The sequence below is a fragment of the Ammodytes marinus genome, assembly GCF_949987685.1.
Source record: "Ammodytes marinus genome assembly, chromosome: 14".
In the NCBI taxonomy this organism is placed as follows: Eukaryota; Metazoa; Chordata; class Actinopteri; order Uranoscopiformes; family Ammodytidae; genus Ammodytes; species Ammodytes marinus.
Genome location: NC_137218.1, coordinates 19,481,452 through 19,502,659, shown reverse-complemented (window position 1 = coordinate 19,502,659; position 21,208 = coordinate 19,481,452). Strand labels below are relative to the sequence as shown.

General features: G+C 41.0%; 1 protein-coding gene across 2 annotated transcripts; it reads right to left on the bottom strand.

The window, feature by feature from the left end:
- Positions 1-1,469: 1,469 nt before the first annotated feature.
- On the bottom strand, positions 1,470-19,637 carry tbc1d8b (TBC1 domain family member 8B). 2 transcript variants are annotated; one of them, XM_080040364.1, is made up of 21 exons: positions 19,430-19,637; positions 17,181-17,291; positions 16,898-17,016; positions 16,186-16,411; positions 15,704-15,944; positions 14,390-14,597; positions 14,092-14,259; positions 13,807-13,968; positions 13,450-13,600; positions 13,020-13,234; positions 12,409-12,526; positions 9,160-9,445; positions 8,930-9,059; positions 8,745-8,843; positions 8,594-8,662; positions 8,272-8,512; positions 8,115-8,180; positions 5,593-5,685; positions 5,394-5,441; positions 5,209-5,306; positions 1,470-4,844 (listed from the first exon to the last, which is right to left on the bottom strand). In XM_080040364.1, exons 1-21 carry the CDS (start codon positions 19,554-19,556, stop codon positions 4,362-4,364), a joined length of 3,459 nt encoding a protein of 1,152 aa, XP_079896490.1. In that variant the 5' UTR covers positions 19,557-19,637; the 3' UTR covers positions 1,470-4,361. The 2 variants fall into 2 exon arrangements, with proteins under 2 accessions (XP_079896490.1, XP_079896491.1); XM_080040365.1 differs by lacking the exon at positions 5,593-5,685.
- Positions 19,638-21,208: the final 1,571 nt, after the last annotated feature.

Sequence of the window (21,208 nt, the reverse complement as noted above, 5' to 3'; positions counted from 1 at the left end):
TAGTATCAAAAGCTTTTTATGGCACACTCTACAGGGCATGAGGAGCCAATTCACATATTACCCTCATTTCGATAATAGGACAGTGTAGCACAACATCGACATCAACATCGTTTTTCAAGTGCAGCTCCAAAGTACGTCTATTTTCGTGAGACAATCATTCGGACTTTACGAGTAGCACGACATACAAATCGTATAGGCTCTCAAGTGCAGCACAACATAACTTGTATTTTGATGAACCATGAATTAAATAGCCTACTAACAGTTTCCTCAAAGCCTAAGAATCGCCTCGGAGGGGAGTGGGATCCTGCGGGGGAGTGGGAATTCGGCACAACACCGGAAATGCTCGTAAACGGAGACCTGCGGAGACCGTCTCGTTTAATAACGCTCGATCGGCCATCGAATCGGCCTTCACAGGCTATAGCCTTCATAGACCGCGTAGGAAGGACGCAGTCTCTGGATTGGGATGCAGCTTAGATCTGTATTGTCAGCTGTTGAGAGGGGACACAGGAATTTCCAGACCTGTTGGTGAAGTCTGGAGCCTCTCTTACAACAACTATGACAGATATAATAAACATTTATTTGAGTCATAGCTACTTTGTTCACCTTTAAAAAACACAACTGTATCAATTGACAATGTGAGGATTACTACAATTATTATGATGAGCCAACAGCTAATCATCCCTTGAATCTGCAGCTCTCCCTATGCTCTTTGTAGTGATTTTAAGCTGACTGGCCAACTTTTCCAGTTTCGTTTAGACCAATCTGTCATCAGTTTATAAGGGAAGGATTCAGCAACGGTGTGTTAAACTTTTTTCTGTCGCACCACCAAATTAAATCAGTAATTGCAGTTTTAACATTCATGAGAAAGGCCCTGCTTGCAGTTAGTTTTTAATTCCATCATAATTGGTTAATTATTTTGGGGTCTGGAGAAAACAAAACAATTTTTCTGATATGATAATGAAAAAAACTAAAAGATTGATTCCTCTTATTACTTAAAATATTACATTTTATCTTGAGATCAAGCACAGCCATTCTCGGATTACGTAGTGCTGAACATAATATTACAGCATGAATATGGAAGTGTCTGATTTCGTATTAAAGGTAAATTTCTGTAAATGGATAGAAACTGTTCAACATATTTAATGCTTAAATTATATTTGTATCCATACACAAACAAATATATTCTACACACTTCAACTATGGACAAAGTAGGAAATGGCTAGTAGTCCCCTCCTTGTAGAAAGACCCATCTTTCTTCTTAGTTGTGACATATTTTTGAATTAATTTTTGACTTTGTCAACCAAGAAATGTTACAATGACAGTTTGTCTATCCATTCAGACTATATTTATTGTACAAAACAATCCTTCAGAAATGTCCCTATTTGATAAGCTGTTCCAATCGATTAAGACATATCAACATGACTTACTGACAGATAACCCATACAGGTACTCTTGGTGTGTGTTGCTTTAAGGTGCTTCAGGTGAAACTCAGAATGACTCGAACCTTATTCGTCAGAATGCTCACTCTTTATTCTGATACCTTTGCATGGACATAAAAAATGAATTATAATCAAGCAGGTAAACAGAAATGCTGTGCTTAAAAGACCATAAAAGCTCTAGAATACATTTGTACACATTATGACTTAACCATATACTTATGCAGGAGCATTACCCATTCCTGCTGTAAATACTCTCTGATGCTTAATGGCAAAACTGACAAGCAGGTGCCAGCATGGATAGCGTTCCAACCGTCTGATTTTTCCTTCTTCTGTTCCTACAGAGTCCTCTCTTTGAAATATATTTCCTCACCACGAGGAAACCACAAGCTATTTTGTGCAACAACTTAAAAAAATCGTAATATCTTATATTATCTTAGATGTCATTTTCCAAAAGCTATGCCTAAAGCAATAGTTTTTTTAGTCTTTACCAATGCTCTATATTTCTTTGAAAAAATACCAACAAATTAATTCTTTAAAGCAAATTTGTAATTTTTCTATAATTTTTCAAGGTATTGTAAACAAAATTCAGTTAACTGACCCAGGACCTCTCATAAATAAAAAAATACCATAATATGCTTTAATGAGAAGTTGTAATTTGCATTTTGTAATAATGTTTAAAGTTGGGAGAGGTTACAAATGCAACATGAGCCAGTCATATTGAAATAGTCAGACCTCAGATGTTGCCGTTATGAAAGGATGAAATATGATCAGCTTGATACTCAGCACATTCATTGCGGCTTTAGTTACTGAACTGAAGTCGCCCATCTACCTTTGGATTTACAATATCAAAGATGAATGTATTTCAGTTTTCTTTTTACATTAGTCATGTTAACAGTGATAGATTTGTCTTTTCAGTTTCAATTAGTAAAGATTTTTGCATAATGCTTACTTCCAATGGGAATGTACAATTCCTTTCAACAATCTAACCCAATAAATTACACGTTGAAATACATTTCAGTTTGGTCCTAAAAGTGAAAAAAAGTACTTAATTAGGATAATAACAACAAAACATTCCTAGCAAAATAATAAAAATAAAAAATAAAAACAGAATTTCACTTGCACATTAGGAGCTTTTAAAAGACAAAAGACAGTTTCCCTGCACACGCTGAGATAAAGCTCTATAAATGTGTATATTTGGCCCCTATAGATGACAGGCCACAGCTGAAGCGGTTAAGACCTTTTAAAATCTGAAACCGCTGAGATCTGGCCGAGATACAGGCACATCTACAACTTGTGAATCTCAAAAAACTGTGCAAATGATCCACTTCAGATAGAAGCAAAAGCAAAGATGAGAAGAGAAAATAAATGCATGGATGCAAAAGAAAAGGCATGAACAAGTGCCAGTCAAACCTGGCTTTCTGTAGCGAGCAGTAATAGTGGCTGTTCATGAAGGCTAGCATAATATGGCAAATCCTGTAACTATGCTACGCATGCTCTATATTCTAATGTTACAGACATTTTGTAAGCTATGTACTTCACTCTTATACTATATAGTGTATGTCCAGGGTCGAAAAAATATCCCTTTTCTTCCTTTTATTGTACACAAATTGCACCCTGAGATTTGATAAAACAAAAATGTCCTTCAAAAGGTTTAGTTGTGTCCACAACAGTCCACTAGCTCATATCTTACATTTTCAATACAAGCCTCATAAATACAATAATCATAAATGACTATTGAACACACCTCTATGTAAAAAAAAAATGCTGCACTTAACACGAGAGCACAACATCCTACATATACAGTGGGACGGACGAGAGAAAGCACATCAACCAAATCGGACTGTTAAGATCACACACAGGTTATTTTCAGAAGCGGACACATGAGATTTACTTACAGCAGCACTGTGGATTTCGAACTAATTTAACTTTAAAGACCATACCTTCTAGTAGGACGTTCTTGAAGTCATGCTATAATATATTCTGCGTGTGCTGCTGTTGGAGGAACTATACTAGATGTGTGCTTTGCCAGTGCGGCATCCTCTCTTGTTTATTAGTGCAAAATGTATAATACCACAATTACCTCAGTCGAATTATCTCTGAAATCAACATATGACTTTGAGGGACAACTTGTCCTTAATCGCTACACTAAAGTTGATTATGTGTCTGTATCAACTAAAAAGGTCACAATAAGCTGACGTTTACAGAATCACACTAATGTTGCCCAATAACAGGAGACACTGAAGTCACGGGACACATCAGCATTTACACTTTGTTTCACGAAAGCACAGGCTATAGTAATCTGACAGAGAAGAATATATCAAAATATCCAGAAGGATAATGTTCCTGCAGACTCACCCTGTCCAAGTCGTTTTGTTATGGAGCTATGACATCATAGACTCAGTGTGAATTCACAGAGAGAAGGACAAACTCTGAATACAGGAAACGGTAGTGAATGTTCCTCCTACAATACAATACAAAATATTTTTTAACTAAACTTAAAAATGCAAATAATCTGAGGCTACATGACAGAATTAACTTCATTACTGAAATTGAAAATGCATAATCGGGATTTGAGGATTGACAGCCTGCAAGTAGGCCAACGACGAGGCTTAACATGAAAATGCACTCAAGGTATTGGTTGCTTGACTGTTAGTTACAACAGTGCTTATGGTGTCTTAAAGATGTTGTGCCATGGTCACTGATCATCATCTGCCTAAACTTCTGAGCCCAAAACATACACGAACTCAAATAGCTCCCCACGTTTTAAAATCTGATGTCTCCTCCATTTGAACAGAATATCTTATGATCTTTCCAAAAAATAAAAACCACTTCCCTATCCAGGTGGCGAAGAAGGAAATTCATGGTGACTTCTGGGTTTGAATCAGAATCAAAGTATTCAATTCACTTATGCATCCTTTTCACTTATTTTCCTTTGAGCTTCAGCTGGGCCACTTTACAGTGTCGCAGTTTAGCCTGGACATCGACAGGCCTTTCAAAGAATCTGACTATGAGCGGCTCGTTTAGCAGGGAAGCCAGGACCTGCTCGAAGGAAAAGGACCAGTCTATCTCGGAGAGGTCGGGCCCCGCCTCCTGGCTGCTGTGGGAGCCTGATGTGTCGGTGCTCTCCGGGGTGGTGGAGGCTTCTTCAGTGGTGGGAGACTCCTCATCCTCAGCAGAAACAACAACACTAACAACAGCAGCAACAGCAGAAGCAGCAGCAACAGTGTTGTTGTTTGCGAGCTTTGAGGACTCGGGCGGGCTGCTAGGCTCCTGCAGCCTCCGACCGACCTCTTCCATCCTCAGGAGAAGGCTGGTCACGTGGGCCACCGCTTGGTACAGAGACTCCTCCTCTGGATCGCCGTGAAATATGTTGTACAGGGTCTTGGAGAACTGGATGAATTGACTCTGCAATAGAACATAAAAAGCACTTTGTTATATTTCACATTAGACATTTATTTTTTACATTCCAGGAAGAAAATCCGTACTGTGTGTGTGTGTGTGTGTGTTTATAGAAAATCAAGTGTCGATACACAGCCTAGGCTCTGTAAACTAGTATGTTGCGAGCTACGGTGGGCCCCCTTTGTTTACATGCTCTTTGTTTACATACCAGCTTTCAGAGCCTAGGCTGTGTATTAACACAGTTTTTTTTTCTCTGCACACAAAGTACGGACAGGTAGCGGATCGTGAGGAAATATTCACTGATTTTGATAACTAGCATTCTCCAGTATCGCTGACACCATCTTTAATAAGGCAACATAGATTGAATTACCTGATTAATTCTGGGTAGGTCCTTGATGGTTTCCTCTTTCTTAAGTATTTCATTTTGCCATTGTTTCAGGTAGGCCTGCAGGTCCACTTTTCCTCTACCTGTCAATTACACACAAAAAGACATTAACCAATGTTTTGCCATTACAACAGAGGTTTTCTGTTTGATACATTCGGGTGAAATACTACCTCTTTCAGGACTTTTCCTTATCACACCATCTTCAGGGAGATCAAACGCTGAAATATAAAAGCAGGAGGTGAACCAACTGTATGGAGAGGTGCCTCGAGAACAATCAATGCATTCAAGAAAATCAGGACAGAATTATGACAGAAAGGATAAAAGTGTCATCTGAGTTCTTAAGGAAAAGGAAAGAGTAAAGAGGCTAACCAGTGAGTCTACTCAAGTGAGAAGAGTCTTCAGTCACTGGAATAAAGTGCTGGATTCTTTGTTCCTTTAAGTGCAAAGGACTACCTGTGAAAGCTAAAAGATACGGACTATGAGTGCACGGAGTGGAAAAGATGAAGAGACACAGGATCCACATAAGCAATGTAGATGAAATTTGATTAAAAAGGAAACACAGATGTCCATTTACACAGAGTTATCATCAGTTTATTAAAAATTGCGGCCAATGCAATCCCATCTCACAATCCTGCAGTAGATTGTATCTTTGTGAAGTTTACAATGTGAAGTTGAAGATTACAGTAGTTAGTGGTGGTGGTATTGGACAGGATTATATTTAAATGTGTTTCTAGTCATTTGTTTGCATTAGGGACTTAATAAACTGGTAACTCATTGGTATTATTAAATATGAATAAGGAAACATTTAACAAAAAAAGCTAAATCAACTCCAGCATCCTTCTGTGCCATCGATTGTTTTGAAAATAAATACATGTAAAATACCTCTGTGTGTACTATTTTATACTTTACAGTGTATATATGAGGCGTGCTATACTTTGACGCCACAACCCCCACCAATGACTTTGTGTATGTGTGCATGCATGCATGTCAGTTTGCACTGCTGGAATAAACAATTACCCTCACGAGCCAGCAGTGCCATTATATTTGCCTAATAGCGTTGTGCTGCATTAGAGGCTCAGCCATAGGATTGCCATGTCGGCTGGCTGTTCGTTGTGTCTTTGCAATTACATCTGTCGCCTAAATTTAGGATATCAAACAGAATGAACCTTAATGACTATGGTGCCCTTTCCCCAATTATCTCAAATCTACTTGGCAGATTTATTGAACATTAGACACATTCCAGAGGATCTCTGTCAAGCTCTGACCTTTCCCTTTTGCCAACCATGTCTCCTTCTACTAATGATCTGCTGTGAAAGCATCCAAAATGTCATATTCATACTTTGGGTTATGCGGAATATTGCAGCTTTTAGGGAAGCTGTAAGTTAATTAATGGTACAACAAGTTATTTTGTTGTGCCCTACAACCAATCACGACACAGATGATGTCACCGTGTACTCCCTGGTCTCCAAGTGAAGCAGATAAGTGAATGCAGCTGTGTGTTTAGGAATGAAAAACCTGACGACTCTTGCCTCCATATAGCACATGATTTAATTTGCCTGATCAATGGAGCGTTTGGCCCATATCCAATGTCAGACTTTGATGTGGTCTCCTGCCCAGTCTACGAGTGCTCTGGGCCGTCCCACTGAGAAATCACCAAGTGCTTGAGTTGACATCAATAAGGTTTTATTGCCCTCTCAGCACACTTTCTGCTAGTCCACACCTCTGCAGACTTTGCTGAAGGGCAAAGACCCACATTGCATTAAGATGTCAAAATGAGAATATACAAAACACTGTATGTGTAGTTGTTCGTCTTATGACATCAAATGGGTTGATTTGGTCCAAAAGACCTATGTGTCTCATACACATGAGGCAACCAAAAAATGTCCACTTCAAAATCAGTTTGTCAAAATCAGTGCATATCTCCTTGAGAACAAGCATTCTCCAGAATTGCTGACACACATGACATATCCCACTTATCAGACAGTGTCTGGACCTCTCACGCCCTCCTGCACTCAGACATGTAGAGTGATGTAACAGGTGAGGTCTGTGATGGTTCAGTAATTATAGCAATGGAAATGAGCTGTGCCTTTCAGAATGCGACCTGTCCTTGGTGCTGAAGCAATATGCCCTCTCCATACGAGACATAAAAAGGAGCTTTGCTTCTTGGTGATCACTGGCCTGGCGCATCACAAACAGTGAGTCAGTACCCTGCTGCTGCTTAGCTGTCAGTTGTTATTTGAGCAGGTTTTCATCTCATCTTAGCCCACTGAAAAATGCCCTTATAGCTCCTCACACCCGTCGTTGCCATGGCAAAGTCCTTTCACCCAACATGGACTATTCTTAACCCTGCTTTCAAGCTCCCGCTGCCACATCAGGCAGAAAACAGCCACATAGTCATGGACAGTTTCTTCCCCCAGGCAATGTGCTCCCTTAACAAATGCAGAGTTATGGACTGGATTATTGAAATGATAACTCATACATTTCAGAGCTGTGTAACCAAAAGACTGATATAAATCCTTCTGACCTTATGTTTATCATTAGACTGCTTCAGTATGTCTGTTGCCGGAGAGTTATTGCTATCACTTGAAGGCAGTAGGTAGAACTTGGAAAGCATAAACAATCCCGTCTGAAGACATTTGCATTGCAAACATTGGCTTCACTTGAACTTTAAACCTGGAATTTATCATCACTGTAGATAAGTTGTGAGAGAAATGGGTCAGAGGTTGAGCTTGAGGAAACACTTACAATAATCTATTTTGTAGTTTAAGAGAGACAGACAGATGTGACGGCGACAACACAATGGGTTAGGGGTTAGAGTGAGAGTTGTTAATCATTTAAAAGAAATGTAGACTTTTTTCTGATTTCGGCTAAATCCAGTGTTCATCACTCACCTGGTGGCAGGTGCAGCTTGAAGAGGAATTTCAGCTTATTTGTGAAAGATCCACTGTACAGAGTATCTGCGGGAGAAGCCATTTTAAAATTACAGCAGCAGTTGACGCCAAGGTTAACATCTCCATTGTATTGGAATAGAGCAGGAGTTGAACCTACCGAGGGCAGAGCAGAACTCTTTAAAGTTGATGAGGCCGTCCTGGTTCTCGTCTATCAGGCGGAATATCCAGAGGGAGAGGGTGCCCTTGTTGGTGCAGAAAGCCCAGGGCTCCAGCAGGGAGAAGAGCACGCTGAACTGTTGGAAGCCCAGCTGGTACTGCTCCAGATAGGCCAGGCTGGGGTCGTGATGGAGCAGAGCGGGACTCTTCATCAGCCAGTAGCAGCTGAGGAAATGCTGCCTCTGAAAAACAGGAAACAAATATACTTTAATTTTATTTTCGTAGGAGGACAATGAAGACGCTGGATAATGTATTTGACTCACTTTGAACAAGTTGTAAAGTTCATCAAGCTGTGGGCCGCTGAATCGGACTTCTTGGGAAACCACCCGAATCTGAAAATAGATTTGAAACCGCATCGTTAATACCACAGTAAGAAGAATAACACCAACTACTGTGAACTCAATAGCCACTTACAACATTTTGTTTGGTTGTATCTTCCAGCGTCTGGATCACATACAGTTTGTTCCTTTTCCGTGAACTTGTCACTTCCTCTGAACGGATATGTCCGTATTTCTAAAAGGAAGCGCGATTCGTTAAAATCAACCACAACACAACAACATCACTGAATAAAACTGACAGAGGGAGAAAACTCCCAGTACCTCGTAGGCCTCTTTGATCAGTTCGCTGATATCCACATTCAAGTGGGACGCTCTATCGATACTGCCCACGGACGCTTGCTGCACTGTCGAAGGCAACGGACTGTCTTTGTTTGTTACACTGTCAAAGAATCTGAAATAACACCATCAGAGAAAGGCAGACATCAATTTATTATTTCCAGTAGTAATGTTTCAAAATACACCAGTGCTGCTTTGTTTGTGTTCACACAGACTTGTTGAGGATGGTCACGGCCTCGGCATCGTCGTGGCAACTGATCAGAGCCTCCATGTTGTAATCCAGCACCGACAGGCCCAGCTGCAGAATTGCCTTTATGCCGTCGTAGAAAAAACAATCCACCACGTTGACAGCGCTCTCTATGGGCAGGACGCTGATGAAGAGAGTGAGGAACCAGGACAGGGACACGGACGAGAAGAAACTCAGGTCCGTCATGTGCTCCACCAGCTGGGGGAGGTTCTCTCGGATCAGGTCCTCGAACACCGCCTGGTCTACCAAAGCGCCTGAAGAAAAGAGCCATAAGATGTCAGACTCAGAAAGCAACATCATTGCTAAAATCGTCCAGATTTTGATTCCCCCAAATTACCAGCAGAAACAATGACTACATTTGCATGCACAGCTATACTCTTATGTTAACCCGGTTACGTTCATATATTCATATATTTCTCTATCTGTAAATCTAGGCAATATACCTACTCTTGTGTCTGTAGATAACAATGTATGTGAGGGTAAAATAGATTGGTCTAACCTGTCTGAGGATGATCTTAAGGAGTACTATTTTCGGACTGACATCTTGCTGAGCAACATTGAATTACCAAAATATTCCATTGCATGCCATGATATTAATTGTAAGAACCCTCAACATGGTATTGAGCTGTGCTCCATGTATGATAATATTGTGAAGGCTCTCCTTGCGTCAAGCAGGCCCCTGTATAAGACCCACAGACTGTACAAAGTCAAGCCAGGCTGGAATGACTATGTGGAAGAGATTCATGCTGAGGCAAGAAGGGCCTTCAAAGCATGGGTTGAGTCAGGCAGACATAAACATGGTCCCTTATTTGAATATAAGAAGCATGCAAATGCAAAATTTAAATATGCACTACGTTTCATTAAGAGGAATGAAAATACAATGAGGTCTGACTCTCTTGCAAATAAACTGCAATACAATAGTCCTGTTGATTTCTGGAAAGAAATCAAAAGAAGTAATAATTGTAAAACATCGTTACCAACCAATATTGATGGTGTCAGCGGCTCAGAGAAAATTACTCAGTTGTGGCAGAAACATTTTTATGATCTCCTCAACTGTGTTAAAAGTAACTCTTTCACAGCGAGTAGCATTGATAGCAATGAAGACGTGATGGTTTTCCCTCAAGAGATATATGATGCTATTATGATGCTAAAAGATAATAAGGCTTGTGGTATGGATAAGATATCTGCGGAGCACTTAAAACATGCAAGTAGAAAACTATGCCCCCTAATTGCTATTTGTTTCACTGGGTTCTTAACCCATGGTATTCTACCTGATTCTATTTTATCTGTCACATTAGTGCCCATCATTAAAGACAAAGCTGGAAAAATTAACAGCTCGGATAACTACCGGCCTATAGCTCTGGCCAGTGTTTTATCCAAGGTCTTGGAGAGGATTATACTGAATAGGTTGGAACATTTTCTATTGACCTCTGACAACCAGTTCGGCTTTAAACCTAAACATGGCACAGATATGTGTATTTTTGCCTTAAATGGGGTACTTGATGTGTATAACAGGCAAAATTCCACAATTTTTATGTGTTTTATTGATGCTTCAAAAGCCTTTGATCGTGTGAATCATGAGAAGCTATTCCTCAAACTGCACAACCGAGGGGTTCCCAAATATTTAGTTAGAATCTTGGCTTTTTGGTATGCTCATCAGTCTATGTATGTGAAATGGGGTAACTCTATGTCTGCCCCATTCAATGTAAGTAACGGAGTTAGGCAGGGAAGCATTTTATCTCCCTTTCTTTTTAATATTTATTTGGATGATCTTTCAAAGCTGCTAAATAACTGTGGAACAGGCTGTTTGATCGGGGACACCATTATCAACCACCTGATGTACGCAGATGATCTGGTGATTCTTTGTCCATACAGTGCTGGCCTCCAACAGCTGCTAAGGGTCTGCTCCCAATATGGTGCAGACTTTGATATTAAGTACAACTCCAAAAAGAGCAATATCATGATCGCTAGAAGCAGGGAGGACAATAAACTGTTGGTTCCTGATTTTCTTCTGTCCGGTGCTGTCCTTAAAGTATGTGAGGAGGTCAAATACTTAGGGCACTTTATAACTGCTGACCTGTCTGACGACAGGGACATCCGCAGACAGTACTGTATGATGTATGCACAAGCTAATATGTTGAAGCGCAAGTTTAGTATGTGTTCATCGTCTGTGAAGACCACTCTTTTTAAAGCTTTTTGCACCCCAATGTATACTGCCCACTTGTGGCGACGCTATAAGAAAAGCAGTATGCAGAAACTCAATGTAGCATATAATGATGGCATGAGGCTGCTGCTTCATATGCCACGTTGGAGCAGTGCAAGCCAAATGTTTGTCAGTGTTAATGTGCCCACCTGTCCTGCTGTGCTCAGGAATCATATGTACAGATGTATGTGTAGACTATCGGGGTCATGTAACGGCATAATCACAACTCTAGTGAACCCTACAATGAGTGCGGTTAGGTTCACTTCCACATTATGGAACCATTGGCGCTTTAGCCTATATGCTAATATCTGAACACTCTTTGTGTAGTGTGGAACTGACAGCTGGAGTCTTTTTTAGTCTTTTTTATTGTTGTTTGTCTTTTTACTGTTTTTGTATTGTATTATGGACCGTTTTTCTCTGTGTCTGGAATAAAATTAAATCAATCATATACCGACTAAGACACAGCCATGTACACAGCAGTTTCTGCTAACCTTAATCAGAATAAGGTCATATTCAGAGTAAGCCATAATAAGATTAAGACATGTGGAGTATTCCTATCGTAATCACATTATTGTGGCATGTATACACCTTAATCGGAGTACAGTACATATTCCGACCAGAGTTTTTGCTGCATTTTTCAGCATTTGCCGCAGTTTGCGACCCATGCACTTGTTTATGGCTGTTAAACTACAGTGTGTAAACAAGCAACAAGGCCACTTAAAAGAAGCGGTGTCATTTTTGGCTGACAAAACTATTCAAGATAACGACAATGACACAAAGAATGTTCATTTTCCATCAGACATCATGACGCTTGTACCACAGAATTCTATAGACAGAGTATTCAGAATATGCTGATTGACATGTAAACAGGAATATCCCTGTAGCTGCTGAACATGTCATCACCTTATTTGGAATAATGTCTTAACCGGAGTATAGACCTTAATCGGAATATGTAGTGCATGTAAATGTAGTCAGTGTGATAATGGTACCATTTTGCCCCACCCCCTTTCTCACCAATTATCCGGCGGTTAAAGTAATCGGGCAACATCCTCTCACAGACGGCCACTAAGAGCCAGAAAGCCTCCTCTTCTTTGGCATAGAGCAAGAGGACTGACGTGAGAATGTTCATGGCCTGAAGAGGAGATACAAAGGGTACACACTTGAACAAAACAGACTATTTCAGTTGGAAGAATAAGGTCAACTGCAAAAGGGGGAGGCCCGTATGAAGGTCTTTGAGTCAACGAGGTGGGTTTTTTCAAGAGCCTCTTTCTAAAAACTCCCCTCAGCTTTTCAGAGATTCTGCACTCCACAGTGTCATGAAATGAACACACACAGTAGAGGAAAAGATTGTTTAAAAAAGGTGAAGGGTTTGACGTTTCTAAAACAGCAAAAACAAACACATTCTCACATAAATTCTCACCAGAAGTGAAGACGGCAGATTGGCTGATTGTTCTAATTTTGTGTCCCTGTTTCTTATATTCATCCTATCTTTTCCTGTGATAACAAACCGTACTTGGCTAATGCATTTCACTTAACTCCTCTGAAAGCTTTTGAGTGTCTGTTATCAGTGTCAATAGGGGCTTTGCTGCCCTTTTATAATCAAATCTAAAACGTAATCAAAGTACCTGACAGTAGCCAATCTTGGGGTTCCTGTACGCATAGGCAGTGAGGACTCTGCGCAGGGCTGAGATTCCTGTGTCACTCTGAAAGGCCGGGTGCTCTGGCAGTGAGCGGTGCAAGTCTCTCTCGATCTCATCCGTAGCCAAAGTGCTCGTGCCCAGGGACTGCTCAACCAGCTCTGTGTAATAGCCGGGGTGAGTGGCCATATCGTTCACAGCTCCTACACAAGCAGAAAACCAGAGTCTGTTAAGTCAAAAACAGATGCAGCAAAGATCTCATACCAATCAGGCTTCACTCAATTATTTACATTGAGTGCGCACTCGCGTTATTAACACTTTCAAATCGTGAAAGGATTAGTTGATAAATCACTGACACTACAAACCACCTACTAAACCAAAAATATGGTGAGGGTAATGTTTGCTGTATATGACACACCCGAAAAAAGCATCCACAGCTCCCCTCTCAAGGCCTCGGGAACACCACGGACAATCAAGTCCCGCGTCTTCCTGTTGAAGAACATGCTGGTGCCACGTCCGTATTCAGAGAAATGGATGTTCCAAGACTGTTCCTTCATCTTTTCCTTAAGCTGTCAAACACACAGATAGCACAAACTGAAATGTTATAGCATAAAAATGGTTGTGTGCGATATACTGTATGTGTTTATTTTTTTTTATATATGACCACCCTTGGATTAAGTAGACATTTGCCCCACACCCCAAAGGTGAAATCAGCATTCTTCAGTCAGATTGTGTAAGTGAATGTGGTTAGGATTCATTTTAACTAAATAATTACCATTTTGGGGTCAAGGTTCTCAACATCTTGGGGGTGGAAAACTGTCATGAGAGCCTCTGTGCTCACGGCCTTGCTGCTGTCTCTCTGTCCCACCATCAGCGTCACGTCCTCTGGGTTGTCCTCGAAGTGATTGATGAGCGACTGGCACTCGCCTCGTATGACCTTAGTGATAAATCAGATTATTTTTCACTCACGTAAAACCATTGCAAGCAACACAATCCAAGCCAACTGCAAAATAAAGAGAACAACACCGCAAATTTTAAAAATAAAAATAAAATGCCTTACCTCTGTTGAAGCAGAGTGCTGAGGACTGGCACTAATCCCGCACCTGCTACGGATTGTGTTGGCAAGCCGCTGGTAGTCCCGCACCTCGGAAAAACGCAGCGCCGTCTTGCCTCGCACGCACACAATCAAAGCCCTGTTGCTGGAGTCTGGCTTCTCGACATTAACAACCTGGAGGAAGACAACGTTGGCAGACAAGAGAGTGGCTTTTGAAGTATTCTGCTATTCATCAGTGTGCAGGATGCCATTTCAGACAGCGTGTATTTGGCAGCGCTTTCACACGGCCTTTGTCTCACTTTACCTCTCGCATTGGAATGATGACATGGCACTGGGTTCCATCCTGGCTGGCAAAACACAGGTAGTTCTCAGACAGGCAGATCTTGCCAAGTGTATTAAAATGGCTGAAGGGCACCCAGAGGAAGCACTCGTGCACCTCTAACAGGTTTTCCTCTGTCGGAAGTCTAAAAAACGACCGGAACTGATCGCTCTTTGCATGAGCTTCGAGGCCTCTGTGGGGGGAAAGTAAAGCAGCAAGTAATGTCATAAGCAGAACATCACATTGAAGTTTTCTGAAAATCAATTCAAATCAGTTTTTTTTATATAGGGGAGAACGGGGGAATCTGAGGCATCGGGTAATGTGAGCCACCCCCTGTATCTAGGCAACGGAAAACATTTGTGGTCATGTGAGATATATGTTTTCAAGCCCCTCTCATTTCCCCATGGCCCTGAAAGAGAGGACCTCATGGTGCCTGAAATGCTAAGAGAGGTAGTTTTTTCTCAAATTGTGGTGGTGGGGGAAAGTGAGCCAAATGCTGTGGGGGAAAGTGAGCCACTGTCTCACTTTCCCCCACCATGAGGCACAAGTTAAGTTTAGTCTTAAACATATTTTAATGTAATATTACATGACATATGTTTTATTTTAATGTCATACACATTGTAGAAAAGCCATCATGCCAAGGAAATACACCAGGAAGACGAGTATGACAGGCTGATGTTATAATCCAGTTGGGTCTTCTCCTGTGTTCTGAGTCCCAGGCTGTTCTCGCTGGTTCTGATTTTCCTATGCTTTGACCCCCAGACACTAGCTGGCTCTAAGGGTCCTGTGTTCTGACCCCCAGACTGTGTTCTAATCTAACTGGTTCTATCTTTCATTTGAATCTTATTAAAACCTTTTGAATTATAATATGTTGTATTTGATTTTGTTCAGAGTTAAAAAATTCTGCTAATGCCCATTTCTAGGAAACATCCTGAATTAATGGGAAATTTGTCAATTTGAGTGATAAATCATTTTAGCTCGCTTAGAGGGGAGCAAATGTAAAAAGTGGCTCAGATTACCCCGTTCTCTCCTATAGCCCAATATCACAAAAAAGCCATCTTGCCTCAGTGGGCTTCACAGTCCATACACAATATCTTACATTCTGCCATTAGACCCAAAGCTAGAATGAGGAAAAATTCCAAGCAACAAAATAAATAATTATTTATAGCAGCTGTAGACTCACTTGGCCAGCACTGGATTATCGGGTGATTTAAAATACCCGGGACTGGTTTCGTCATGCAAAATAGACACTGACAGGATCATGTAAAGCTCTGTAGTGTGGCAGACAGACAGTAGTACCTTTTGGTAATTTGCAGGGGGTCTGAGAGCGCTGGCTCTCTTTGAAAGGCCTCTTTATCGAAAAGGCGCTTGATGGAGTAGTCGGCCAGCTGTTCCATGATAACAAATGTTTCGTTGAGGTGCATCAGCATTGAGAAGTAGTGATCTTCCCCGTGAGCCAAGACGTGGATGCTCTCTGTCAGAATCACGTTGGAGGTTTTCTCCAGCCTCCAGATCTCATCCCAGGAGATGACCAGTTTGACTGCAGAGTCATCACAAGAGATTAAAATGAATGGGGTAATCATTATTGTACAATTATTATTATTTTAAATGGCTTTCAATATCAAGAACTATTTCCTACTGAATTGTTCAAAGCATGTTCCTTTCGGTCATAAAAGCCCTTTACAAAGGCTGTTAGGAGCTGCCACAGCGGTCGTTACTGCCAATCAACACAAGGCAAATGGCAGCTCATGTTAATACATGGCACCACAGGGTTGGCTTACCCTCAGATCCCAGCAGGTATGAATAGAAGCACAGGAAGTTTGTGCTGAGGTAGAGCCAGCCCTGGCAGGGCACTTTGCCCCTCCAATAGCTGCATGAGTAATATGTGACCAGCTTTTCCTGCGGCGGGAGCTCAAACCACTTCTCAAACCTCAAATGTGCTTCTCGGAACTTCTCAGGATCTTCCTCCAGCACCATGGACGTCTTCCCTTCCTCTGCGATAAGACCCTAACACATTACACATAGAAGGTTACTGCAGGATACAGTGAGACAACAATCATATTCCTTAAAGCTGCACAAAATGACTGTGTGTGTGTGTGTGTGTGTGTGTGTGTGTGTGTGTGTGTGTGTGTGTGTGTGTGTGTGTGTGTGTGTGTGTGTGTGTGTGTGTGTGTGTGTGTGTGTGTGTGTGTGTGTGTGTGTGTGTGTGTGTGTGTGTGTGTGTGTGTGTGTGTGTGTGTGTGTGTGTGTGTGATCTGAAAGGTGTTGCCCTTGGTCACAAAGCCACATTTACTAATTTGTTAGGTCGCCTAAAAAAATGACTACATGTAATCAGGTTGCATTTACTGATCGTCAAGAGTGTAACGTTTAACAACAATGATAATGAGGCCGTTATAACATTCAGTATTTGATAGCATTACAATTACAGCCCGGCTGCTGAGAGATTATCATGTGTACACAGCAGCTGTGTGGGATGTTCCCGTCATTTCTTACTCTGATCTTGCCCTGTACAAAGCTGGTGATGTCTTCACTGGAGTCAAACACAGAGAGCGTCCTCATGATGTTCTGCTGCAGCCATTCCCAGTGCTGGACAATCTCCTCCTTGGTGACACCTGACCCAACATCAACAGTGAAAGCACATTACAAAATATAGTTTTTCTGGACTTTAGCACATTAACAGCGCACATGCAATCAATCACAATGAATAAAAGACATGTTGCTTGTGATCTGTGTTTAAAATGAAATCGTTCAACAGCACAATTGAAATGTAACATACCACATGCTATTGACCAATACACTTGTGAGTCTGGTGTGTGGTGCAGAATTCGAAAGGGAGCAACTTTGGATGTGGAGTCTAACACGGTATCCAGAGTTCCCACAAGGAGACCTGTAACATACAATATTGGCATATACTGATTATTTGAACAATACTATCACACATGACCTTCAGCGATGTGATGTCTTTCAAATCGGGAAAACAAATATAATACCTATACACAAGGATAAAAATAAAAACATTTCCTTAAAATGCCTGAACACTATGTTTATCTGTGTTTAACAGCATCAGATTATATAACAACAACAAAAACGTATTAAACAGTATATCAGTACTGTTTCTTTTTTATCCACACCTCGATTGCACACTGTGCCTTCACAGTATACTCATCCTGACATTGTAGAAAATGGAAAGATCCCTATGGACTGTGTCAGAGCCGCACAACTAAATTTAGCAGAAATCGGTTACCTTTACAACTTCTCTCTGACATGCCCTCCATGAATAATTAACAAGGTGGCTGTGAAACCACACTCAAGCAATGCATCAGCATTATACTGGCCTGCCTGCTGAACCTGGATCAGCTCTCCATATGTAGGAGGCTTGGAGCTGCCAAATAATAAAAGGATTCAAAAGGATCAAGCACAGTTGACATAATTTATGTTCTCATCAGTGGAGAGCAACATCGCTCAATAGAGGATGGACTCAATAAAAAGAGACTAGACACAAGAGGCTCAGTTGCTGGAGAGGGCTTCAAGTGCAGCATGCTATAGGCACAAGCAGGTACAATTTAACCTCCAGTACTCCACTATCATTAAAGCATCCAATTAGGACATCAGCCCTTTTGTCTTCAGCAAGAACACCACTGATAATCATAAATTATCCATTAATTACCATACAGATGTCACGCCGTGGCTTGGGGGTTCGAAACTGTAGGCCGCAATAATTGGCAGATTACGGACATTGCTTTAATACTGCGATCTCTCTGACATTGGTTAATACAACAAGTTGTGCCCAGATCAGAATCTCCCCAGGGGTTCAGTTGGAATGGACGACCTGAGGGTGCACTTGGTGTTGCATGATTTAAAGCTGCTATTTTTTAGAGTTCACACATTGTTCATTTATAGAAAGAAGAGCTAAAAAAGAAAAAAAGACCTAACAGTTCAGCTAAATACATGCAGTCATCATTTCTTAAACTGGAAGTTATTGTCCCCAAGGCATTATTTGAGTAACAAAAAAGAGGTAATACAACTAATGAAAACAATTCAATAATAATAAAAAATTTGGATCAATTCAAAATTGAGGTTCCTTCAACCTATCAATCCTAAGTAATTTTAACGCAAAAAAAGGAAAAGTGCAAAATTCTCAGCTTTAAATCTTTGCAAATTGGTAAACTTTGCAATGGCAGACTTATAAAAATGCATACAATCAATCACTGCAACTTTTAGTCTGTAAAACCAACTGTCAAGGGATTTCTCTCTATGCTAAAAATGTACATTTAATTTTTAGCCAAGCTGTGACATATCACTTAAATTACAGTGTGACAAATCAACTGATCATCAATGTCACCACAAAGTAGCTGACACATTTGTTGTCCATGTCCACGAGCAGGCAGCAGTCCCTAACATTGCAGTGCCATAATAAATTCAAGGGTTTTTTCTCTTATGTTGCTGGCTTCAGGGAGAAAGTGCTGCAAACGTTACCAAACTGACCGCACTGCCTGCCCTGCCCTGGGGCAACTAGCCCAAAATATATGAATAATAATGTGTGCTTTTGTCAGATGTGACTGGAGTTTAAAGTTGTCAAGCTGATGTAGGCTACATCCTGAAACCTAACCACAGTAGACAAAATAAGCCTTGTCTACTGTGGTTAGGTGTACTGCACAGTATTGCCCCTATCCTCCTTGTCACTTGTTTTATGTAACAATCACTAAAACAAACAGTAGCCTAGGCTTCACTCAAAAAGACTTCCCTTCTGGGACAGGCGTGTCAACAGAAAACCAGCTGTTTGTAGCTAAACTGTCTCATGGCCCTTTGACACTCATACCTGTTGCTATGAGGATATTTTCCTGTGGACGGGTATGCTGTACAGCAGTACCCGCCCTACTTGGCAGACAGCACGTTAGCTATGCAAATGTATAGCGAATTAACCCGTTATTAACCTGTTTGTTTAAATGAGGTTTGGCCGCCACAGCAGCAGCAGCAGCTCTCCAACACATGCAAGGAGGCAATAATAAAATCCGCTAGCGTTACCTGTCAAACCGCCTCCACCTTCTCCGTACCCTCGTCTCCTTTGCAGTACGAAATACTCATTATCCTTCTCGGTGACCCATAATTTAAACGCGTTTTTCAGCAGAATCTCGTCGGGTTTGAGCCACATGTTTCAAATGTCACGGACTTATCTATCATAACCCGCCTGACATGTCACGGTTATCAGTAACGTAGCCCGACATCAAACCCGTGGACATTTGTTTGTGTCCGAATCCCTCCCTTCCCACGTCGACAAGAAATGCTGCCAACGTTGCAAGGCATTCTGGGATTGTAGTTTCTGACAAGAAGGCGGTCCCAGGAGATTTATCCTCTGCGACCAGATATTTCATGAATGAAATAGAAAAAATAAATGTATATTATTCAGTTTTATTTATACTATATTTGCTCATTTTTAATAAAGGAGCGTTTTATTTTTTAATAAGATTTTTATTGGTATACTTAGAGATGCAGATACCTAACTTTATTGTCATTTTATTCATTTAATTCCTCTTCACATTTAAATGTTAGTGTGGTGGTTTCATTTAATCAAAAAATTAATCTAATGTAGCCTATTATTTCAGTGAACTTGTGACAGTATTTATTCTATATTTACTTTTGTGCCTGCATTCTTGGTTTTGTAGCCTAATTATCTTGCCTTCCTATCATTGTTTGAATGGTAGAGTGTCTTTATTGCTGCTGTTGAATTAAATAACCTGAAAGATATATAGTACAAGAGGTTAGTTCCAAAATATAAAGGAATTGTGCATTTTGTGATAAAAGCATGAAATTTGGTACACTTATAGCCAAAGGCATTCTCAAAAGATTTGGATGTGGAGCCATCATGAATTTTCAACATGGCGCCCATGGCAGCCATTTTTCAAAATGTCCGCCAGCAACAACTGTTTTCTTATGAATGATGGATTTAATATGATATTTCAGACTTATTTACCATTCATACTACTTGGTAAATGTCTTTTGGATAGTGGAACATTTTCATTGAAAATTCAAAATGGCCGCCAACTAGTTAGATATGGATGATCTCTATGTTTAATTATACATTTATCTTGATGCAGAATTTGAATTGGGAACTTTGGAATTTCTAAGAATCTTCTTTCTATCTCAAAATACTCATGTTGAGCAAGGGAAACCTAGGGTCTATCACAGGGAAGACTAGTCACACTCGCCTTCACAGACACAAAGGGCTGTGCACTGTAAGTGGGATTTTTTGCACTTACACTGCCCAACACAACCCTTCTTGCATTTGCATGAGACAAGTTCATAACTTGATTGGCCTGCTTCTGGTAGGCATGTCCAGAAGGGTTCATAGTCCCCCTCAGGTGACTTTGACCAGCCCCATTCGCACGGTGAAGGTAGTTCTGGTGTTGACACCAGGACTGTACCCCACACGTGCCCTCCTTGGTATACAGCTCTCTTAACATGCTCTTCTAGGGCAGCCTTGGTAGGGGGGATTGTTTGCACATTGTGCCTCTTTGCAAATAACTTCCTCCTTGCCGTATTGATTTCTGTACATGTGCTGGTTCGGTCATAGACTAAGATAACAAACCTCTCAATTGTGGCCATTACCTCCTGTGGTATGTCATCTGGGGCTGAAGACACTTTCAACAGGGCATGTGTAAGTTCTGGAAGCACAGACCATACAGCCCATGCAGTCTTTTTCCCATGGCCAACAAAGCTTGACACAGTGTCACAACCCGTCAATGCATGGAACACTGGTAGTGCACATGCTTTCTCGGGCCCGAGCCCTGCTGCAATTTCATGGGC